A 25,824-nucleotide genomic window follows, 5' to 3' on the forward strand; every position below is an offset into this window, starting at 1 on the left:
TGTATTTCCACTCCCACTAACTTTGGTTGTCCCAGAGGCCGCTGTCAGGTGCACCGCTGGGATGACAATTGGGCCGACACCGGAGTGCCGTTCGGGTGGGTGATGGGACTGGCACACATCAACGATGATGTACTTTGGGCCCACTGTCACCAGTGCCGCTCAGCCCCCGGCGCACAACATCAACATAAGATCTTCATGTCTGTTCACTGAACTTTTTTCGTGCCTCAGGGTAGGATATATTTTCACGTACATTCAGATTGATTATTTGCTTTTATTTTTGAAGACTTCACAGATTCCCGAGTAGGCTGCGTGCGGACCTTTGCAATTTGCACATTTTGTTTCAGTAGCTTGGCAGCTGTCTTTGTCATGTTCGGTTTCGGCACATTTGGCACAGGTCTCCTTGGCTCTACATGTCTTGGTGCCATGTCCATGCTTTTGGCAATAGATACATCTCCTACGAATAAGGATGTATCGGCGCACTGGGCACCTGATGAATGCAACCCGGACAGACTCGGGAAATGGAGTGCTGCCGAATGTTAGAATGAAGTGAGCTGCTTTTATTTCTTCTCCTTTCTGGCTTATAGTGACGCGGCGAAGGTATGTCACTCCTTGGTCACGCTAATTCTTGACGAGATCGTTGTCATCCTCCGTCATTAGAAGCCGCTCAAAGATTACTTCCTGAACGCTGTGCAGGCTTCTGTGAGGTGTTACTGTAAAGTAAAGGTCAGCAAGTTTCTGTTGTCTGAGTAATATATCACTGTTTCTTGGACTTCTTTTGTAAGCAGATCTCCGGATGAGTTTTTTTCCCTCATATTCCTCACCTATATTGGACTCAAGCCACTTTTGTATCACGAACACTGATAGCGCAGCCACTGGACCATTTTGCTCAACAGACAGCTTGCACTATCAAGAACGAGGGGGGGGGTGGGGAATTTTCAGGACATTTTGGAGTCGAAACTTTGATTCCTTCGGTGGGGTAGTTCCCGGTTCTGATCGTTTTTTTAGAGGGGGGGGGGGGGGAGTAATTGAGAATCCGTGCGTCACCTCTGGATTCAGGATTCCTATTCTGTCACTTGTGCTTCACGCTTATAGACACAAGATGGTCCCGGAGCCCCTCACGCGGTCTACATATGAGGCGCCCGTCGGCCGGGGCTTGATCATGTCCGTGACCGCCACCGTTCATGGTTTCTACCCTTCGCCTTACGACTTACCGCAACGGTGTGGATTACAGCTTCGGTATGGGGGCTAAGGGTTCCTCGTGGCACCAAGGACCACCACCTTGAGACTCAAAGTGCCCTTGCGGGTGACTCTGTTAGCGATTACCTACGTAAATATCTTATCGGCAATAGACAATAAGCTGATCGGTCTGTAACTTTTCAAGTCCTTGAAATGCCTTTTCTTATATGTTATGATAGTTTCCGCGTTCTTCCAATCTTCTGGCACGCTCGTGGTCGCAAGGCATTGCGTATACAGTGTGGCTAGTTTTTCTAGCACAATCTCCCCTCCGTCATTCATCTGATCAGCTTTTACCTGACCCTCACCAGCTGCTTTCCTCCTTTTCATTGCTCCCAAAGGTTTCTTTACTGCCTGTTTCACTACTGGCGGAAAGCCCTAGTGATTTGCTCTACTGCCTAGCTCATTAACGTACCAGTTACATTTGCTGCTGTATAGATTTGTATAGAAACCGTCGGCTACATTAACTATCTTAGCCATATTGGATTGTACACAGATATAATTGTAACTATAAAGTGCACCTTCAACCGCCCGGTGCAGAAAGCTTTCGACGGGCCCGTGTGCGACACACCAGCAAGCGTGCTTTGCACACTGAGGAGCCGACTAGACAGGCCTTGCTTCATTACCGTCGCCACGTGTGTGCCAAGCGGTTCTCTGTGCTCAACTGTGCTGGCGCCCAGGTCAAAGGTACAGATGAAATATTCACCGAGCATTACTTCGTCACTTTTTGTCAATAAAAGTATCAGAGATGATATTATCTGAGTCTCTATTACTAGGCGTTTCTGAGAATCAGTGCACGGTAATAAGTGGTCCTTTAACCATTGGTGAATTAGAGGATGCAATTGATCGATTGCCACTTTCAAACCCCGGTAACTGAGGGCCTCTGAAGAGAGTTTCACAAGGCATTTAAATCTGTTTTATCCTCTGCCCTACTCCAAATTTTTGAGACCAGTATTAGCGTTGGAATCCTGCCAGAGGTATTTACAAAACCTCATGTTGCCTTCATACCAAAAACTGCCGATAAATAAAAACTACGAATTGTAAACGGCTACAAACCAATCATCCTTTCTAATGTTGATTATAAGATTTTTGGTAAAGACCTGGAAAAACCGCTAACGCTTCCAAGTTGTACTTTGATTGTTCCTCGTCAAACATGTGGCTTGAGGGGACGGTCTATATAGTCTAATCTACATGCTGCGCGCACAGTGTTGCAGCATTGCAGTGATGGTCATGAATAATTAGCACTGATGCAAATGGACCTGGCCTAGGCGTTCGATCGAGTGTCCCATTAATTTCTTTTTTTCTCACTTTTAAATCGCGTAAATCTTGGTGCAATTCTTTCTACCAGTACACGCCTTTGTTACAAAAACTGCTCGACGTGCTTTATTTTAAATTCAAGGAGTGAATTTCAAGGAGTTATTGGAACTATCAAGGAGTTATCAAGGAGTGAAATTCAAGGAGTTACTTTAAATGGCTGTCTTTCACAACCAGTCTGCGTTCAGTCCTCTGTGAGACAATGTTGCCCACTGTCCCCACCCCTGTCTTATAGCTTTATTCAGAGTATTCTTTATTTATAAATAGTCTAGTATTTATAAAGTCTTTTAAATAGTAGAGCGTCAGTGGTTTTCGTATTATGGATCAAGAACTGAAGGTATTAGCTTATACAGATCACCTCGTGTTCTTCTGCGCAGATTAGCGAAGCATCGATCTGTTCATTCGCCTAACAGAAGACTTTTATTCAGTGTCAGGAGCTCGGATTAATCGTTCTAAGACTTCCGCTCTCTTCATTGCTATGTGAGGAACGACATATGCTGGGTATTCTGGTATGCAATGGAGCAAACAAGGGAGGAGAAAAGTAGGGCCCGTTATGACATACTTTTAAAGAAACTAAGTCACCGAAGGCAAGGATCATAGATAATTTTATTTTAATTTGTGGTATGCATCAGCCGGAGGTAGATAGGTGAAAATTTAAGATAACTGGGCAGAAGAAAAAACTACCACATGCGGCCGGTGGGATCCGAACCTAATACCTCCGAATTTTGCATCCGGGGCTCTAGCAACTGAGCCACAGCGACGGCTGTCCATTCTTCTGCTTTCTGGACTATTAATGTGTAGTGTAACCGAACCTTGAGAGTGTTCAGCAGCGCTACCGCCGTCCAAAGCGGCGGACGCAGTACGTCCTGTATTACTGCGAGTTCCACGCGAAACGTGATCGAACGGTGAGGGCGGAAGCTGCGCGAAAACCTTCTCACACTACCCATGGAATCATGACTGCTATAACAGATGTCCCTTAAACATGGATTCTGACACCTGGTGGTTTATGTGAAAATATTGTTTACCTGAAGAAAACAACCCAGGAAATTTTGAACACATGATGATTTGAAGTGAAGTGATTTGAAGGAACGTTCTCTGCTCTCTGCTTTTGCAGATTTTCTGCACGCCGCATCCTGCGCTACCTGGCAACGAAAACCCGTTCGCCGTGTTCCAGACAGATAGCATTCTGGAAGCAAGATCATCGTTTGCAACGCCATACCTACGTCACGGAAATCTACAGGGGAAGAGGCTATCAGCGCTTCCGGGGCCATTCACGGCATAAAAAGGCATCCGCAACGAGCCCACCACGCAGTTCGGCGGCAGTGCGCTAACCACACCTGTCTAAGGAACGTTCTCTGCTCTCTGCTTTTGCAGGTGAGAATTCCAGTGTGCAACTGTTTCTACCTTATGTATTTTGTCTGTTATTGTGGTGCACTGCTGCCGAATACTGCCCTTGCTGCATGATGTGTTAGAATGGGGAAGGGGAACGTGAAAAACGCTGGAAAAGAGTGTGAAAAAGAAACCACAGATATGAAGGAGCTGCAAGAGTTGCTAACCGCATTTGAAAATTTTAAGCGTGATTTCAGGGCTGAAATGCGCGAGCTAAAAGACAGCGTTTCATTCTGCACTGATGTTTGCACTGAAGTGAAGAACACGGCCGATGAAATAAAGCAGCTCAGGCAAGAAATGCAAGAAATGTTCAGACAGAACCAGGAACTGAAGGCAGAAAACGAACGCTTAGCGCGCAAATGTGAAGACCTTGAGCAATATCAACGATTGAACAACCTAGAAATCAAAGGTGTTTCCTCCGGAACTGATCCCCTCACTGTGGTTCAAAAGATAGGTGACCATGTTGGTGAAAAAGTTGATACTGCTGATATCGATGCATGCCACTGGGTCCGTACGCAGAATTCAGATGTGCAAAACATCATCGTGCGGTTTGTGCGCAGAAGCAAGCGAAATGACATTCTGAACAAATGCAGAAAAAAAAGAGTTGATACCACTGTGCTGGGTGATGAAACGGGAAAACCAATTTTTGTCAATGAACACCTAACTCAGGCAAACAAGGTACTGCTTTCTGCTGCAATCAAGAAAAAGAAGGAAAACGGTTGGAAGTTCGTTTGGACTGCAGGCGGAAAAATACTTGCCCGTAAAGAAGAACACGGGTCGGCTATTCAAATCGCTAGTCACGCGGACCTGGCCCTGATTACTGCATAAGAGTAGCAAGCGAAACACCAGCAAACACACCAGCACACCACAGGTTAAGCATGTATGGCTACTATAGCACCCAGGAATTCAATAACCAGCACAGCAACAGAGATAGTACTTTTTCCGCAATGCATGTGAACATTCGAAGTATTAAAAAAAAGAGTGACGATATAAATACGTTTCTCGAACCGTTCAAAATAAATTATGACATCCTGGCCTTTTCCGAGACATGGATTACAACTCCTGATGATGCACCACTTTTCTCCGGCTACATTCCTCGGCATGTATATCGCGAACACAAGAGAGGCGGAGGAATCTCTGTATATTTTAAGGAAACACTCACGTATGAAATATTACAAGATTTCTCATTTATATCACCAGATATTGAATGCCTAGGAGCACGAGTTGGGAAGTTTGTGATCTTAGTTGTGTATCGTCCTCCAATGGGGCACAAAAGAAACTTCTTGCAATTTCTTGACACGTTTTTTTCCTTCGTTGGTGCAAAACAATATTCATGCGTTATTCTGGGAGATATAAACATAGACCTTTCTTCCAATGACTTGCACGCCAGCGAACTAAAGACTCTTCTTTCTACATACGATTCCGAAAACAGCATACGCATGCCAACAAGAATAACCACACAGAGTGCTACACTGTTAGACGTATGCGTAACAAATTTAGAACCTCATGAATTTTATTCTGGAGTGCTCTCATCTGACTTGAGCGACCACTTGCCATTATTTTTTATTGCGGTATCCCAAAAGAAAACCAGGAAAGCCCCGGATGCGCTGCTTCATACGCGTCGAAAAATCACTGATGAAACTCTGCAGCGCTTTGCGCGTCTGATAGAAAGAGTTGACTGGAGTGAAATCTATAAACAAAAAGACGCTAACAAAGCCTTCGATATATTCTTCACCTTGTTACGTTCCTCGTATGATGTGGCATTTCCAGAAGAAAACGTCATTTCTCGTAGAAACAAAAAATTCCGAAAACCATGGATGAATTCACTTCTTTACAGCCGCATAAAAACAAAGGACAAAATGTACCACGAATTTTTGCACAAAAGAGACCCAGGTTTATTTTTGAAATTTAAAAAGTACCGGAACGCACTAACATCCGATCTGAAGAAAGCTAAGGCAGAATACTTCCATAGTAAATTCGATAGCATAAGAGAAAATCCTAGAAAGGTGTGGGATGCAGTAAATACACTCACTGGAAGAACTAAAAAGTGTTTAAATATTACTGAAATCACCATTGATGGCAAGATTGTGCGCGGTGATGCTCTCGCCAATGCTATGAACATGCATTTTATTAAAGTAGGCTCGAATGCCTGTACAACAAAGAATTGCACTGATCAGTCAGTATCGACCATAGCACCGTTATGCGAGTCAATTTATATGCGCCCAACAACTCCTCACGAAGTAGAAATGTTAATAAACAAGCTTAAAAATAATGCTGCTGCTGGAATCGATGTCATCGGCCCGATTGAGTTGAAGTATATATCCGCTGTGATATCCGTTAGTTTGGCCTTTATTATAAATCTTACGTTGTCCACAGGAGTCTTTCCACAAAAGTTAAAGGTAGCAAGAGTCACCCCTATATATAAAGGCGCGGGCCCTGAAAACTTAGCAAATTACCGCCCTATATCCGTCCTGCCAACGCTTTCAAAAATTTTTGAAGGTGTCATTCATAACCGATTAGTGTCATTTTTTGATAAACAGAACATTATTACAGAAAGTCAATATGGTTTTCGAAAAGGGAAATCAACGGAGCAGGCTTTGTTATACATTAAGGATAAAATAATTTCTAACATTGAGGATCGAAAATACACAGTAGGACTTTTTCTCGATATTAAAAAGGCGTTCGATTCTATCCAATACAACATCTTACTACACAAATTATCTATGTACGGTGTACGTGGTGTTGCCCTGCAACTTTTATCTTCTTATCTTTATGATCGATATCAAATAGTACTCATTAATGGCTCAAGTTCATCACAGTTAAAACTAACTCAGGGTGTCCCACAGGGATCGATATTAGGACCGTTGCTCTTCCTCGCGTATATTAATGATATTGTGAAAATACCTGAATCACCAGAGATCATTATGTATGCAGATGACACTAATATTTTTTTCACATCGCATGAGATAACAGCACTCGAAACCAAAGTAAATAACTACCTAGTGCACTTGTCCAGCTGGCTGAAGGAAAATATGCTAGAACTGAATTCAAAAAAGACAACATTCATCGTATTTCGCCCAGTTAACAAACCACTGCACAAAAGAATAACACTTAAGTTTGATGACCAATGTCTTTCCTTGGTTAAAGAACAAAAATTCCTTGGCGTATGGTTCCAGGAAGAATTGTCATGGACGCCACATGTGAATCATCTAACAAATGAACTAGCACGAACCGTAGGATGTTTATACAAAGTAGGGCACATAATTCCTCTATGGCTAAAACAATTGTTGTACAACTCCCTGTTCTATTCAAAACTAATATATGGGATGATGGTGTGGGGAACCACAACAAAGGGTAATTACAATAAGCTCATAATACTGCAGAAAAAGATATTACGTTGTTATGAAAATTATTATGGACGTTACCAGCTCCTACAAACTTCTCCTTTGTTCTTAAAATATAAAATGCTGAGGGCTGACCAGCTATACTACTATAAACTACTTCAGTTCGTACAACTCCGGAAGCTGCACATTTGCGACAGGGAAGAAAACTCCACTTATCCTTTCCGACACAATAAAAGACGCATACCAAAAACTAGAACCAATTACGGTAAACAAACAGTTCCTTATCAAATGGCTTCGATTCTCAATAAACTTGAAGGTAACTTGGATTTCGCATCTAATATTAGCACATTCAAAAAGCGCATTAAAGATGTCCTAATAATATCAGGTGTTTTGTACGGGGAGTGACGAGTACATATGACATGCATACACAGGATGTATCCTTCTCTTGTACTATGGTTTTTCACTTTATTTTTGTTATAAGTGTCCTTCAATGTATTGTCTACTGAACAAAATCTCTGTATAATATCCTTGCATTTTTTTTGTACTTATCATACTGTGTTAATGTTGTCATCATATTGGCATTATTTATCCACCTTTGTTTTAATTATGTGACTTACCTTCTTGTTATGCTCAAACTGTATTGCACTTACGTCGACTGCAGAGGGACAGAGGCCTCGTCAGGCGCGACAGCCTTTAGCCTCTGCCCCTGCAGCAGATGCTGTAACTGCTCTGCTGAAATAAATCTTTTCAATCTTTTCAATCTTTTCAAGTCAAATTATTAGCGCAGGAGCTCGTGATGGATGACCGTGCTGGTCTTTGAAGGCTCCTCCTTGAAACGGCTGCCCAAAATTTACAACTTCTGTGGCTCTGCTGGAAGGAAAAGACCGGCTTAAGATTGGCCTACTAGAAATGAATCCATAACAAATATACTAAAAAAATATTAACAAAATATGATCCAAAGCCACAAAGTCGCAATTAAATCGTAGGCCTTCCGTTAAATGATGCATTAATCACGTCCCAGTGTGACTCAGGCTATGAGGAACGCCGTAGGAGGTTGGGGGTCAGGATAATTTATGCCACCTTGGTTTCATTAACATGCAGTGATATTTAACCGCATACGGGCCTCTAGCATTTCGCCTCCATCCAAATGCGGCCGTCGCGGCCGGTATCTAACTTGTGGTACCATGATTAGGTATCAAATAGCCACATTTATAAACTTCATTTAAAAACCACCTATGAACGCCCATCTCACTAACTAGAGTACCAGATATTCAGTGTTAGCACTATTGTTTTGGGAATATGAGGAATATAAGAGTCTACTCGTGAAAGCGTGGCAGTGCGGGTCGCCCGCGCGCTTTCTACAAGCACGACAGGAATCCCTGAAATTTCAGAAACTCTGGTTCCCATTTCACAGACCGAAGTACGCTTCGATCGAGCCCTTCGGCCTGTACTTCCGCCCAGCATTTCCGAGTAGACAACACTAGCCTGAGACAGCGCTTCCCACTGTCCTTAGAACGGTCGAAGGCACGCGGCCCGCTAGCAGCGCCACACATTTTTAACTACCTTTCATACTGCACGCATCTCTACTCCTATTAAAAGGGCGCGTAATACTTTTACTGGCTTTAGTGCCCGCTCTCACAGGCCTTTCGAATTAGATTCGTCATCGAGTGTAAGCATGCCTACCGCAAGAATTACCTGAGAAAGGCAAGGATCACAATGACTAGCGTGTACGCGTGCACTAAGCGCTGTTCTGTGACCGGCGACAGCACAAACAGCAGGACAAGATCGCGCTCTGTCTACAGAATAGCAGTACCGCCTGGCAATAACTCAGCAATAAATATAAATATAGTACGTTATCCATACCAAATAGCAGAACAGACACTGCTTACCTTCATTCGCAAATAGCCTAGTCGGAAAAACAATGCAGAAAACGGACGTGATTTGCAATTATAACGACGGCGGCCATCTTGAAACGAAAAAAAATTGTCGCAAAGTATGGAATGCATTTTAATCCGCGAGAAAAATTGCCTATGTTCGGTGTTGTTCTTCGCATATGTAAAACTAATTTATGATGAGTTGCAGGCATTTTTAAGGCAATTTTCAATAAAACGAAGGGCTGCGTGACTTGCACTTCGGGTGCAGCTCCTGTAAGCATAGAAAATCTCTTTTTAATCGTCAAGCGGTTTCTGCCTTGGGTGCCTTATTTTTTTATGTTTGCAATTTTACACACATATTTTTTTAAAGTGTATATAGTGATGAGCTCTAGACAGCCTGCAGATATGGCGCCAAGCAATCTGCGAGGGTTTCAAAGGCCATTTATATTTATGTTTGATCAGTTACTGCGATAACCCCTTCTTTTAATCTTCGTGACGGTTCTGTTTAAAAATAACAATTTTTTATGACTCTGAGTGACTTTCTGTGAAGGGTTGCCGCAGTGGCTCAGTGGTTATGGTGGTCGGCTGCTGACCCGAACGACGCGAGTTCCATCCCGGCGGCAGCTGTCAAATTTCGGTGCAGGCGAAATTCTAGAGGCGCGTGTGCTGTGCGACGTCAGTGCAGGTTAAAGAACCTCAGGTGGTCTAAATTTCCGGCGCCCTTCTCTACGGCGTCTCTCATCGGCAGAGTCGCTTTGGGACGTTAAACCCTATAAATCAAACCAAACTTTTTGTAATATTATCTCGTACTTGATTTGTTCGTAAATTGCTTCCACTGGAGTGCGTGAGATAATGTCAGTTTTCATTTTGTTTCTTTTTTTCGCTTACAGCTTGCAAAACTCTGTTCGATGATGTGATTAAGAGTTCGATTCTTCAGACTTTTCTTTGTTCCTTCCTTGCTTTCACTATTTTTGTTTCTTTTGTGCTATACTATGCCCCAAACCTGCCACAGCCTCAGACAGAGGCTAACAGTATGTTGTAAATAAAAATAAAATGATATGTCTGTCAGCAATGCAAGGTGCTATCAGCAGGAAAATAAAAAATAACCCGAAAGCGGATTCAAAATTTATTTCTTGAAACCACCAATAGCAGTAGCCGTTTCATAGATGCATGATGGAGTGTGCATATCGTTTTCTCACTGCAGTGCCAAGGTGTTGAGTAAAAAATATCGTTAAAATTGCCTTCGTTGTCAATTTACTTTTCCTGCAGTTAGTTCATATCGTGTTTTGAATTTAAATGTGTAAATCAGGTTTCCTTTTGTGTTGTGAAATCATTCACCAAGCGTTTTTGTTTTTTTTCTTCTGATCGTATATCTAACTCTCCGTTAATCTACCAAATGGTTCGTCTCGAAGCAACAGCGTTGACCGAACATGAACCAGGGGTAAGGGGAGTATTCTTTTATCACTGCGTCCTGTAATTTTATTTTTATAGCTATAAAATGCCAAGAAGTGGCTTGCCTAGAAAAAGTACAGTGCAAAAATGTCGCTTCAGACCGTCTCACGCTTCGCACTAGAGACGTACTCCGGAACGATTGACATATTTTGCATGTACAAACTGCTTTAAGAACTCATCGCATGAAGCAATAACTGTAAACGCTTTCACACAAAGCACTAGCATTCCGCGAAATCCTATACTGACAGGACCAAAAGAATGCACGCCGTGAAAGAGAACCTAGCTGCTCCAGGTTGTTCCCGGAATAAAGCGCTAAGGACCAGATGCTTTGGGTCACCAGGTGTCAAAAGTTTGAAGCGTCTCGCCCTAGCCGCTTGAATATTGATCGCCACTTGGAAAACTGCCATGAGACTTCGTTGCAGAAGGGAATGCATGTTTTTCTTTATCGGCTACTTCTCATTATGGGAGCCGTACTAAGCAGAAACAGAGAAGAGTTTCTTTGCAAACTAGCTGGAAGGAGGGTGAAGTGACGGTTCTGCCACAACAGTCTTTGTCGCCAGTTTCAGCGGCACACTGTGTTCACGGCGAATATAGCGCGAACAGGTAAAAAAAAAACTGAGAACAGGCCAGAGAAAAAGCAAGGATAGGCATTAAAAATAAGAACCAGCAGGACCAGAGCGCTGCGGGAGGCGAGCAGCTGCGTATTTTGAATGCGCCGCCGACGCTATTCAAAAGTGTTCCTGTCAGTGCCGCTCTCTCTTACTGCCACAGGGACAAACTGGCGGAAGATTTGAACTATGAATCAGCCAGGTGGAACAACTCGCATCCCTGTCCGGAAACAATACTGGCTCGACGAACTGTCCCATTCAGGCGCCCGGTCGTATTTCGATAGTGATTTATGCTGACTGCCACCAGTGAAGTGCACTTGCTTTTGCGTTTCCCTTGATACGCTCCTCTTGTCAACGGCGGACACCGTGCAGAAGAGAACAAAGTGAAAGGGGCACGTCTAAAGTGCACTCGAACGACGCCACTGGCAGGGGGAGAAAAACTGGGCAGAAAAAAAGGTCTGAAATTTCCGCGCAGCAGCGCTCATCAATCATTTACGCGAGTCCAAAAACAGCAACAAGTTTTCTTAAAGTGGGTTCTTAAGAGAACTCGAAAAAAAGGTAAGGAATTGAAAGCAGCAAGAGCGAGAACGTGAAACCAATACTAGCTCTTGTGTCCTCTCTGCAAGTGTGCTCTATACTGCGTCGTCAGACGGGCTGAACAAGCCGCGGCAATACTTCTCCCCCTTGCTATCTCTCATGCTTTATGGTTCTTGCACCACTGCGCTCGAACAAAGGCGGTGCTCTCTCCGAGTTGCACCACTGCGAGAGGGCGAGAGGAGTGGCTATGGCCGACATATATATGCGGAAGGGTGCAATATAGCTGTGGTCCCCTTAGCAAGCGTCCACTTCTCTAAGGCAAGCATGGAGCCGGCAGCGAGAGCAGGATTGGTTCGCGTTTTTCTCGCCCTGTCTTTCACTACACTCGTCTTGGCTGGCGGCCACCACTACGACCACCACAGGAAGGGCGGGTACGTACGTGCACCCTCTGGTAGACGAACGTGAGCCTGCATAGGTCAGCTTCAGACATTCAAAGACATAGCGCGTGGCTAACAAAATACTCCGGTGATTGATTTATTGCTCGCACGTAACTATGAAAGCATGCGGATCTTGTTGGTTTTAGAGTGCAGCTAATAACTTCTTCTGGAGGAGCCTTTGCTGAAATCATGCGCGGTACGCCTTCGTGCCCCGGTTACCAACTGTCCACCAGCGTCAACGGCAGCGTCTTTCGCGGTGTGATAGTCGATCTATTTCCCTGCACCTACAATGAATCGGCTACTGAAAAAACGGCGTATGCAAGAAGCCACGACTCATAGCCATTACATTTGCCAGGAAATAGTGCCCGTGCTGTGTTACAAATGGAAAATGATTAAGAACACCATGTTGTCTTTGGTGTGCTGAACTTCTTAATTACTAGGCTCGAAGGAGTTGAAAAGAAGGAGCAACTCCAACGTTATCAAATCCTTTCAGTAATTCGTTTCGGGTGGCACTCACGATATCACATCCTTTAATATCTCAATAAGTCTCATGAGAGTGCGAGACGAACAGGTTCGGATGAGACTAAGAATAAGAGAGCGAAAAGAGAGGAAAGTGCGCGTGTTAGGTGCCACATGTTTACGGTGGCGTCTGACAGGTCGTGCTAGATTTTATAAGAGCTGCGTGCTCCTTTGTGCAGCTACCAACGTTCTTGCAATCGCAAGCACTTGAAGCTGAAAGGCACTCAAAAACATAAAATGAGGTATTGATTCATACTATTCTGGCAACAGGCGACGACATATTATGGCCTGTCCTTATTATCAGCTGACACATAAGTGAGTATGCCTGATGTTAAATAATACTCGGAGCTTGGCAATGAAGGCGAGAGCTTCGTGAACAGATGTAAACCAGAATAATCATTAGCTTCCGTGAAGGGTAGCACGTCCTGCTCTCTGCGAGCAAAATAGTCGTTATAACAATTGGCTTCTAAAAGGCCATCAATGCGCCATTGATTGTCCCTTTGTTTTCTCTGAGGAGATCTGATTTTACTTCAGTGTTTCCCAAACTGGGCTAGAGCAGACAGATGCAGCGCAGGCCGCCTCAGTAACTTCAGTAATGGACAGCAGATGATGTCCTTAATGAACGTATCTCCGCATTTCAGTGTCAGGCAATGGCTCGTGGTAGAACACATGACGGTTATTGTGGACAAATAAGTACTTACATCTCAGTTTCTAGAGATGGCCTAGCTACAGCAAATAATTCTTCAGGTTGCTTTTTCGGCATATTAACATATTAACGTTGGAACGATGTGCTCCTTCACTTCGCGGTGTCAATGCTCAATCTTGGTTTACTGCACGCTACTACGCATTGCTACTAACGAGGAGACAGGCGAAGAGACAGAAAAGTAGAAACGAGGTGAGCCTCGTTTTTACTTCTGTGTTTCATCACCTGTCTTTTCGTAAATAGTGTTGCATAATACTGCGCAATCAACCAAGATCTACAAGTAACTGTCCCTGTTTTAGCACGGCTTCCTGTCCACTTCCCAAACCAAAGTGTCCACATGGAGGCCCTAAAGCCGAATTAAATTATGCTGGTCTCCCGCTGCGTCATCATTCATGGCTGCACTAGTAGAGCGCTTTATGCTCACACTTTAATTTGTAAATCATTGAGGGTGTTGAAAACAAAACTGTTCACCACGCCTCCTTCGTGTGAGAGAGAGAGGGAGAGAACTCTTTAATGAAAAACAGATTTTAGCCGGCGTGAATATTTGCCGACATGCTACTCTGGCTAGGGGAGGGAATAAGGAATTAAAGCTAGAAGAAGGGTGCTAGAAAAGAGTGGTGTCATTGAAGAGGGTTGCTGCGCAATAGTTCACAGCATGATGGCTTCTTTCGACAAGACCGAAGTCAAGTTCTGTGCACGTACAGCGGGGTTGTCAAGTGCTCGGGCAATTCAGTTTTTCTAAAACACCAATAGCATCTAAATAGGCAAATAAGAATATCATTGCAAGTTGCTGCGGTCTGTAGCAGCCTAATATAAAGTCCACTGCGAGTTGAACATGGCTGACGGACGGCATGCATTGTTTATAGTGCGCGCGTTCGTTGGCGTAAGCTGGACATTCAAAGAGAATATGAAGTACCGTCTCTATTGAGCCGCAATTGTCACAGTAACGACTGTCTGTTTGCTTGAAACGGTATCGTAGATTCTTCGTAAATGCAACGTTAAGACGAAGGCGATGATTGTTTCTAGGGGACGCGGAAGCCCGAGCGGTAGTCTTGATTTGAGCTGCGGATCGATGGAATGGACAAAGGGCTAATGATCACTTGGCAAGTTCCAGAGGCGGTTCTTTTCATCCTGCTATATATTTTGGTGAGTTAGGGCGCGTATGATTTTGTGAAGATAATGCGCTCACAGTTAAGACCCTATAGACCTTTGCGGGCCGCTTCACCTGCTCTCTCGTTGGTCAGAATGCCGCAGTGAGCTGGAATCCATTGAGCCAAATGGTGCAGGTATCCAGTGTGATGAGATATTGACTTGCGGTTTGTAGAGCTCCTTGAGAGTCTGCGAACGTTACCCATCATCCTGGATTATGGTGGAAGATATAGGACACAGCTTCTTTTATTCCGTGCAGCTCTGCTGTGTTGTAGGAAGTCCTACGCGGTAGGTGCCATGGAAGTCCTTTATAAGCCAAAGTGAAGGGCATGCCTCTACGGGAGGACTTTTGTTTCGTTTTATTACCTTAAAGACCCCTTTCGGCGTATTTCATAAGGGGTGGGTTACATATCAGGGGTGAGATTACAATCTTTGAATGTGAGGATGAGCACTCGTCGCAAACCTCGATGGGCAGGTGATGGCAGCAGTGTCGTGGGTATGGCCGTTCCAGATAAGAGCTGTTCGGAGAAAAAATGAGCCAGCGAACGTAGCGGTTCAAGTGAGCGATCGAGCAACCAAATATGGATGCATAGTGCGGTTGGATATTCGTGAAGGTAGTGCTAGGCATGGGGGATGATTAAGCGAACTATTAAATATCTTATGAGACAGGCAAAGCCTAGCTATATGACAACGAGTGCTTAGGCTCACAAGTTCTTACTGAGGTTTTAATGAGGTTACGCTGTATTGAAAGAGTAATCGGAGTGAATGAATCTTACAGCGCGATTTTGCAAAGCTTCAAGGGCTTTAGCTAGATAAGTTTGATGCGGATGCAAGATAGGAGCTGTATATTCTAGCCTAGACCGGATGAGCGACTTATAGGCGAGTAGATTCATGGGCGGTGGAAATTCACGTAGGTGATGTTTCAGAAATCCAAGAGATCGGTTCGCTGATGATGACTTTAGTGATATGAGTGCGACAGGAAAGGTCACTGCTCAATGTTAAGCCAAGGTATTTATAATATTTCACGAGTTCGATAGCAGAACTGAGGACAGCGTACTTAAAAGCGAGGGGCTGTTGGCGGCGGTGGAAGGAGACAAGTTTGCATTTGTTAGCATTTAGCTTCATGAGCCATTAGTCGCACCAGCGATGAACGTGTTAAGATCATTTTGAAGAGCTTCTTAATGGGATATGTGGGTTATTGTGCGATAGATGACGCAATCGTCGGCAAACATGCAAACGTTGCATGTTAGATGCGTTGGAAAATCGTTAATATAGATTAGAAACAGCCGTGGACCAAGGACACAGCTTTGTGGGACGCCTGATATTACTGCGAGGTCGGTAGAATTTGGATTCTTAGCAAAAACAAACTGGGAGCGGTTTTTTAGAAATTCATTGATCCAACCAAGAATGTTAGGAGGTAAATTTAGCTACTCTAGCTTTACTAGCAAACGTGCTTGAGGTACGGTGTCAAAGGCTTTTGCAAAATCTAAGAAAATGACATGAGTTTTGATGTTACGATCAAGATTAGTACGCAGAACATGAACGAAAAGTGCAAGCTGGGTTTCGCAAGAAAAACCCTTGCGAAAGCCATCGTGTGAAGGATAGAAAAACTTGTTGCTATCAAGATGATTCATAATTTGGGAAGAAATGACATGTTCCATGATTTTACAGGTAACCCTGGTTAGAGAAATGGGGCTGTAACGGCCTTTATTGACAGGAGAAGACTGATTGTGAAGGCCGATTAGAGCGGGCAAGGGCAGGTCCGGTCCCTGAACAGTTCATGCTCTCGTCTCACGCTGCGCGCCGACTCTGCTGCTTCAGCTGCCGATCGTCGTCTTCTCGTCTCGCGCCGCGCGTCGGTTCTGCTGCTCCATCTTCCTCTTTACAGGGCGATAATTAAGGGGAGATTGCTTGTCACCTCATTTGTGCACTGGGCGACTTTTTATATGGTTTCACATCTTTCTTTGCCTTAGAGAAGCAAGTGTGTGTGCCTGAGATCGGCTCCAAGTGTGCGCTGCTGCAGCCTAAATTTCGGCATGGTATGCAGGACAGCGATTACTTTGTGCGGCCAAAGCTCTCCTTTCCACGCATGCAGACTTGGTTAGTCTGCAGTGATTAAAAGGACATAGACAAGGTGATTAGACTGCCTTTAGCGCTGCCAACTTTTCTTGAACGCAGCCCGCCTTCCATGCAACTTGAGCGAACGCTTAAGGCTGTACCACTCCGCTGGCCATGGCAAGCTTCCTTGGACATGAGTAACTAGCGTCATCTACTGGCCGCCTGTAGCGAATACCTGTATGAGGATGTTTGAAACTTGGAATTTTTAGAAACCTATTTAGTCCCGAAAAATGGTGATTATCATGGCCCATCCTTTCTGCTTGCTGCCGAACTCCAACTATAAAATGCTCGAATTGATTACCATAAGGAAACCAATTCGATGTATTGAGCATTCGCAATTCCCACGGTGGGCAGATGAATGGCTGAATGGGAGGGTCAGACAGACGGCCTGACGGATGGATAGATAGAAGGAAGAAAGGTAGGAGCGTCCCCTTTGAAACGGTGCGGAAGCAGCTGCCGCCTGCTCGGCTTTTTTTTTTTGAGCGGAAGCTCTACTTCACAGCGATAAATAAAATAAATAAACTGAACACTGCCGCGACTGGGGTTCGAACCCGCTGTGGAGCGAATAGATGAGCTTCGCTGGCCACTGCGCAAGAACACTAAGCTATAGCCGCAGTTTTAGCCCTTCATTGCATGGAAGTACACCCACATTGACAGGCCTCGAGTCCGGCATAACTGGGTCGCATCACGCAACCTGCCATACACAGTGACACCATCATCAACTCACAATTTTTCAGCACATCAAAATTCCGGGAGAGCCGCCGGGGTGGCTCAGCGGTTATGGTGCTCGGCTGCTGACCCAAAAGACGCGGGTTCGATCCCGGCCGCGGCGCCTAGAATTTCTTTGGAGGAGAAATTCTAGAGGCCCGTGTACTGTACGATGCCAGTGCACGTTAAAGAACCCCAGGTGGTCGAAATTTCCGGAGCCCTCCACTACGGCATCTCTCATAGCCTTAGTCGCTTTGGGACGTTAAACCCCATAAACCAAACCAAACCAAAATTCCGGGAGATACACGCAAACATCGAGAAAAGGGAGCCAAGCAGGCGGTCGATCCTGCTCAGCCTTTCGAATGACTGACATTAATATTATATCTCGGTACAAATATCTTGAGAGCAGTTTCTGTATCCTCATCCGTACCCAGCTTAGTTTCCTGAATTGCAGCTTCATTCACTCTACAGCTTTCAAATAGGTGCTTTAACTTGTACTGCTGCCGTCGATTCCGCAAGCCTCTAACGTTAAGGGTATCCACCTCAAAAGCTGCGACCCCCGCCGTTTTTTACATGTACATTATTCTACTCCATCCGCCGGGGCGGGGACCACCGCCGGCGAAGTGGCGGCCTTTTGGGCTCTCATTGCCTTCTTTTTACAAGCCACGCTTCCATTTCATTCCGCCCCTGATGCCTTACTAGGATCTCCGCTGACACCGAGCTCTTCATTCGCGGGACGCTTCTGAGGCACGCTGCTGTCCATGAAGGCCATTAAGGTGTCTCAGGCTTCCGCCCATGACGTCTGGAGCACCACATCACTCCCGGCTCAAAGGTTGACTGGCAGCTCTTTGCAGACGCCGGTGGCTGACTCCAAACGCGGCTCACTACACCCCAGCGACGTGCCATCGAAGGTGCAGTCTCGACGCGCACCCACCCGCTGGCTCCTAGGCAGTCTCCGGTGCCAAATATTCACATACTTGTACAGTAGAACGCGGCTGTTTAGCCAGCTAAAAATCAGGTGCGCCATATTGAAGCCGGCTAGTGTCCTGTGGCTTGGGGTCGGGAGGTTCTGTAGGTGACGGCGTGGTGTGTTTTGAGTTAATAAAGGACAATGTTTCACGTGGAACCTCAGTGTTGAGCTCTCCGGAAGCGTCAACAACATCTGAAATATCCATGACGTGCTCTGAGACTTCGTCGTAGTCTTTGGACCAGGAGCCCTGACGTTACCTATCGGCATATGTCACGACACAGGTATACACTCTATGACCAAAGTTATGACACTGCGTGCACCGCGCCGTACGGCACTGCCGCCGGACGTGCCCAACTCTGCAACACCGAAGACACAGCGGAGACCTGCCGGGTATGATTTCCATGGCCTGAATCCCAAATACACTAAGGGTGTGGGGAATGCTGGAAGATGAGACCCCAACTTTCAGCGTCATAGGCACCTCACTGTTTATCGCCTCCATACGCTCCATTCCAGGGCAGCGGCTCTTTTCACGCTCCGCTGAATGAAGAGTGCCATACGGTTCCAAAGCTTCCATAATCCGGCATGCTCCATGTGGCGCGGAAGCCGAAGCAAGTTCAACTTAATATTTCCGGTTTCCGGATCAAATATCATGCGGTTCAGCCCCTTCACGCGTAGCTCCACAAAGTCCATGAGCTTCTGTTTTGAAAGGGAACTCGCACAAGTCACTATCCAAATATGGCTCCTTTGATATTTTCTGATGCAAACAATATCTCGTATGTCCATAACACGGGCGAGGGCAACCCTGAAGTTAGGAGCTCGCTACGGACGGCCATTTAGATCACCATGCAAAAATACTGTGTTGACCACAACATTACTGGACGGCAGACGAGCCAGCGCAATCTTGTAGGTGTCCATGATGCTTTTAGATGTTGCAATTTCTCGGCCAAGGGCCGATGCGCTGTTTCGAGCAGAGAGCATAGTTAAACGTGGTCGTTAAGCTATAACTGCAGCCGATCACTACTCGAGTTAACTGCAACGCACTCTCGCACTGTGCATTGCACATCATCTAGATCATCAACTTTTATCTGCGGCGTGAACAGATCAGATCAGCTTAACCTCAATCAGAGCCTAACATGAATCTGATTCTTCGCCAGACGTTCCGTCGACCAAGCAAAGCAAACCATACGCCAATCTTGCTAACCTCAAGCTTTCGCACGTCTACTCGGTTTAACTACGCTAAAAACCTGCCATTTTTTTGCCTTTCTTTAACGATTTCATGCGTGCGATAAATCGTTCTATACAATCGTCGTTTTCTTTAATTACAACTTTTATTCATGCGCTTCTAACATTACTCCACCTAGCTGATTTGCAGCCGCCAATCTTAAAATTGCTTTTTGTTAACTTCTAACGCCGATTAATTGACATGGTCATTGTTATCTCTTAACTCAAGTGTGGATACCGCCACCTTCTATTATCAGATGTTAAATTGTTTTCACCGATTTAGCCACACTGTACATAAGTCATCTTCTAGTTAAATTTCTTTTGCTGCTTCCCGATCTAAGACTCGCCTATCTAGCTTCCAATAGTAGGTACTGACTCTTGTGATATAGAACTATTCCTTCCTAATCTGCCTTGATACCGGCGAGCCCAGTTATAACAAACCTGATGGTCACGCGCATTTTGTTCATTATAACCGACGTATATAGTAAGTGAACTCTGTCTATAAGAAAAACAATATTATCGTCATCATCATCATTGCCGTGACTGCGCCCATTGGGATAAAACAGCAACCAACGAGGCACAGCACGCAGCAAACAGACACGACACGAGGCTGTCGTGTCTGTTTGCTGTGCGCTGTCCTTCGTTGTCTGCTGTTGCATTGCGATATGGGCCAAATAGCTCATATTCAGATTTACTTATTTATTATCAATACCTCAAATGCCCCAGGAATGCGGTATTACATGAGAGATGGGCTGAATGTTCCCCTAATGAGAGGTGCTATGGATGGGGCGGTAGATTACACAGTCGTCTGCAAATAGACGGATATGAGAAGTGATATTGAGCTGCACAACGCACCGCAAGACCACAGCCTACCATCCGCAGAGCAATGGCTTGACCGAAAGATTGAACAGGACCCTTTCGGACATGTTGTCCATGTACGTAGATGTCCAGCACAAAACTTGGGATGAGGTCCTGCCGTATGTCACCTTCGCCTATAACACCGCCCTGCAGGAAACTACGCGCTTTACACCGTTCCGCCTTGTGTACGGACGTGAAGTTCAGAGCATGCTTGATGCCATGCTCCCGTGCCCACAGGATGACCAACTCGACCCAGACGCCCAACAATTTGCACAACGTGCTGAAGAAGCCCGTCAGCTGGCCCGCGTGCACATCGGGCAACAGCAGAGCACCGACGCGCGCCGTTACAACCTTCGCCACCGACAGGTTGACTACAAACCCGGTGACCAAGTCTGGGTATGGACTCCTGTCCGTCGCCAAGGCTTGTGCGAGAAACTGCTCTGCCGCTATTTTGGCCCTTACAGAGTGATCCGGCGTGTGAGTGACGTAAACTATGAAGTGGTTCCGGACGGTGTTGCGCAACCCCGACGCCGACAGCCCAGCTCTGACATTGTGCACGTTGTACGGCTTAAACCGTACTATACTCGGTGACGCAGACGTGTTGATGTCTTGGAACGGTTCACTTGCGGAACTTTGCTCGTTTTTTGTTTATTTTTTTTGTTACGTCGACAGCGCTCTTTTTTCATAAGGGGGGGAATAATGCCACCTAGCATTGCCAGGTGGCGCATAGCTGCTGACGACGACGAGGAAGGGCTCCCGGAGGTAGCAAACGATGCGGTGACAGCAGCAGCATGCACGGGCCGGTCGTAGGTCGCAGAACGTTGTTGCAGCACCTTTTCCATCGTTGTGGCCTCTGTAAGGAATGCAGCAACGGTCGATGGTGGGCTGCGCACGAGGCCTGCGAAAAGCTGCTCTTTGACGCCACGCATCAAATGCCGGAGTTCGTCAACAAGTACGTTACAATATTATTAGGGAGGTCGTTAAGATAGGTTAGAAAGAGCAAAGGCCCAAGCACGGTGCCCTGGGGGACACCGGAAAGGACCAGGGAGCAAGATGACGAGAGGTTATTAGCATACACAAATTTTTTCCGGTTAGTGAGAAAATTGCGTATCCAATCCAATACAAGGGGGTTAATGCGTAAGCTTGAAATATTAAGTAGAACTCTTTGATGGGGAAACTTGTCGAATGCCTTTTCGAAATCCAAAATTAGAGCGTCGACCGGAATATTTAAATCGAGATTAGAGCTTATGTAGTTAATAAATAAAGCTAGTTGAGTATCACATGATAGCCCTTTGCGAAACCCATGCTGATTAGGATGAAAAAAAGTGACAGTCATCGGGAATTTAGCTATGTGAGAGTAAAGCACGTGCTCCATTAGTTTTGAGCAAACGCTAGTTAGTGAAATGGGACAATAACTAGAACATAAAGATGGAGAGCCTTTTTTCGGAACTGGAAAAACCTTGCCTACTTTCCAGTCTTCCGGCGCCACTCCTGATGACAATGATGGCTGAATAATATGGCATAAAATCACACTGACAGTGTTTTTCGTATGTTTCAGTACCTTGGGGTTAATGCCGTCGACACCTGCAGAAGATGAAAGCCTTAATGATTTAATGTTTTTCACAATACCGGGATGATTAAAAGTGATCTCCGGCATAACAGTGTGATCGTAATGGGGAAAATCTGGTAAAGTGTTAGCAGGTTGTTGTGCGAAAACACAACTGAATGCGCGGTTTAGTTCTTCGGCTGTTTGACTTGCAGGAATCAGGTGATTGCAGTGATCGTGTAATTCTAATGGTTGCGAGCGTTTAGGGTTTATAGTACTCCAAAATTTTAGGGTGTTTATTTTTTAACATGGTTGGCAAAACTGATGAATAGAAAATACGCTTTGTTTTGTTAGCAAGTGACTGAGATAATAATGCTACGCCAATTGCACGGCGAAGGCCTCTTCGATATCTCTCCAATTAACTGTGTCCTCTGCCAGCAGCGGGCATCCTATCCCCTCAAACCTCTGATATCTCACCCACCCACCTAAGCTTCTGGCGCCCCCTGGCACACTTGCCTTCTCTTCGAATCCAGCCCGTTACACTTAACGGCCATCAGTCATCTTTCTTTCGCATTACGTGCCCTGCCCAAATCCATTTCTTGCTCTTGATTTCGACTAGGGTGTCATTACCTTTGTTTGTTCTTTGACCAACAGTGCCCTTTTTCTGTCTCTTACAGTTTCATCTATCATTTTCCTTTCTATAGCTCACTGCGTTCTCCTTAACATGAACTCAACCCTTTTCGTTAGTCTCCACGCAATTGCCGATCCATCGACACGCGGAGTTTTTCCTTCTCAACCGGATAAAAAGAAAGAACTGCGCATGCCTATGGATATGCATACGCAGGCCTGTGGTGCTGCATGATCGCGGTGACCAGAACCGACTACGCACTCCTTCACCAGAACAGGATTTGGCCACCCTAGTGTTGTACTTGGCCACAACCTCTAATTTCAATGAACCATTTAGCCCTCCACCCACAGTCCACAGCGCCTGCATAGGCACTGGCCAAGGCGGCGGTCAGAGCTCTGACCCAGGAGAGGTTAATAAGGATCTCTGGCTCCTGACAGACCGCCATCGAAAACAACCTGGCAGCGTATCACGCTAGAATCTTCTGCAGGGACGCTAGTCTAGAAGTGCTATTCGAGGAACTAGCGGTTATTACTGCGAAACCATTAGCGAAAGCATTAGAAGGCTATGTTGACGCCGGAAGTGTCCCCAAAATCTGTCACCGGAAATTGGTCTCCTGTGTGGTAATCGGTTGTATGACGTCATAAGACATTATAATGATAAGAAAATTGAAAAAAAAATAAAATTGTGGACTACGTCAGAATCTAAACCGAGCCGCCGTAGTGCGTGATGACGTGACACGATAACGCAAAATTTAGGCAGTTATTACGTCACACCCAAGCAGAGTCACAATCCCGGACACGTCCAGACGGTAGAAAAGTGTGACAGATAAAGACGCGCGGTAGAAAACCGCGTCATCCGAAGCGACGACGCTGGTTTTACCAACAGATATCGCAGACGCAGACAAAATCCCCGCGATGATATCACTGGTTGACCTCAATGCGGTGGCAGTATTACCGAATATATTCACCGAAATTCTCAGCATTCGTTGGTCGTGCAGCATTCCGGGTGGTGTCATAGAATTTCACTTTGCACATAGCTTCGACGTTTTAGTCAAGTTAGAGGACTTAGAGGGCAGCTTGCGACAAGGGTTTGGACCAAGGACATATGCACCTTCAGCTGCATGCTTTGTGAGATTGCATTTTCCCTTAGGGTGCAGTTGCGGTGTCCACCGATATGTCGAGATGCGAAGTTTTAGGCTAGCTTGCGACAGGTGTTCGGGCCGATGACACATGCACCTTCAGTTACATGCTTTAAGACGCAGTTGAGGGGTCCCCAGAGATGTCGAGATTTCAGAGCTACTGCGCCTTTTCCTTTCCTCAACACGCATGCTTTCGCAATCCTCCACGTCAGCAGACTTAAGTGTCCTTAGAATTTTTTAATGCGTTCTTATAATGATTAGTAAGGTTAGGAGCAGAGATGAGGTGTATACTTGCTATAGGGCGAACAGAAGGGAATCACGAACAGGCTATCATCTAGGCGACAAACACATCTGAACCCGTTCTGAAGTTCTCCGAGTATCTTATTATATCCACCCATATCTGCATTTTCAATTTCACCGCCAGTATTACCAGCCTGCATATATGCTGTCATAATTGCTCTCAAATACTATGTTCGTCCTATCATATTTCCCTTTATAAATCAGATTCATTTTACTTTGCCGCTAGCTGTCCAGAATTTTCCTACTAGATGGCTGTTTCCAATGTTGTTAACAACGTTCTTTCGCTCCATGAACCAAGCACATTAGTCAACTGGATTGAAATTTCATCTATCTCTGTGGTTGGGCCTTTAGCATTATTTTCCTTCGCCTTCTCCCAATTTTGATTCGAAATTCTAAGCTCCTTTCTATTATGGAGTCCTTTGCTTCTTGATGCGTGGAGATAATCTATCGTTGCTCCTAAATGACTAAGCTATAATTCATGTGATGCATTTACAGCGTCGTCTCCCTCTAAACATTTGTCGTCGATAATCCGTCCCCACGTTCACTGATTCTTTTTACCCTTCCACCTTATATGGTTCCCGAATTCTCTTGGCCCACCTTAAGGTACATTGCGACCAAGAGCCTTCCAGTGATCGCTGGACTGCTCTATTTTACCCAGCACCAGGATCTATACTTCCAGTTGCTTTTAACCATAAGAGTCCCATATTGGGTCTAATTCATCTTGAGACAACTGCGCCTTCTTTGCCTCTCTATATTGTCTTCAAGCCACCTGTCGTTCCTCGATGGCCTCCGTATTTTCTTATTCCATGATCTTCGTGGCTTCCTCTCTTCTTTCCAGCTGTTTGCCACTTTCACTTGTTTCATTTTCGTTGTAATGACTAGTTCTGATCCCTGCCCACTACTCTATGGTGTGTTTCTCCATTTCTTCCTCAACGTCTGCTGCTACTAGCCCTATTTGTTCTTCGTTTATTTTTACGTTCCCTTTTTGCGTTTCTGCGTTACTGCTTTCGTCAGGGCTCCCATCTGCAGACCAATACGTTCAGGATCACTTCCCACGCTGTACTTCCCCTCCTCGTCCACTTTCATTTTTGTGAGATTGATAAAGATTCCCGGCGACATTAGGGAATGGTCGCCTGCCTGTTCCGAAATTCCCACGTGATCTACCGTTCACGTTTAGTTTCGGCACTCAGCGCCACGCTGCGCGTGAAGGCAATCGCGCAAACTAGAAGCGTGCGTTTGGTTAGATTTCTTGCGCTTGGGAGGGTGCAATTAAAAGCATGCTATTGGTAATGCACAAAAGGAACTAAACGTATTTGCCACTGTGTCTAACTCGCCAGGTTTTATTAACCTATTTTTGTGTTATTTAGTCCAAAGCCAATCAATATAATAATATTCGGAGACATATAAATTATTTACCGAGCGGTTCATTCATGTCATTCAAGTTGAGATCTTTCAGCAGTTTTGTTTAGAAAAAACGCCGAAAAACCAAAAATCACCTGACCAGCTGTTCACCCTTCACCATATGAACTCATGCACGAAACCCTATTCCGGTCTAGGCCCTTTTAGCTGAAAAAGTACCGTGACCATAACGCATGCGCTGGTAGTTACATTTGGGATAGCAACCGGTGTCACGCTCGCTATGTGATATGGAAAACGCTTTAGGTGATTTGTAGCGATAGAGTCTTATTGCGCTCAATCGGTATAACAGAAATGCAACAGGTTTTTGGAGCCAGTCGGTATATCGCTGCGCTGTGTGTTTTCTGCTTATGTTGACTAGA

The 25,824-nt window shown here is 45.3% G+C and overlaps 1 protein-coding gene across 1 annotated transcript in view; it reads left to right on the forward strand.

Annotated features, from left to right (window-relative positions):
- Window positions 1–12,075: 12,075 nt before the first annotated feature.
- The window catches only part of LOC149356749 (uncharacterized), a 33,402-nt gene continuing 19,653 nt past the window's right edge, over window positions 12,076–25,824 (forward strand). Inside the window, exon 1 of the mRNA XM_089577817.1 lies at window positions 12,076–12,182. Coding sequence (XP_089433943.1) covers window positions 12,076–12,182 — 107 coding nt within the window. The remainder of the gene's footprint in view (window positions 12,183–25,824) is intronic.

The sequence above is a fragment of the Amblyomma mixtum genome, chromosome 3, assembly GCF_055824585.1.
Source record: "Amblyomma mixtum isolate Tamu chromosome 3, ASM5582458v1, whole genome shotgun sequence".
NCBI lineage: Eukaryota > Metazoa > Arthropoda > Arachnida > Ixodida > Ixodidae > Amblyomma > Amblyomma mixtum.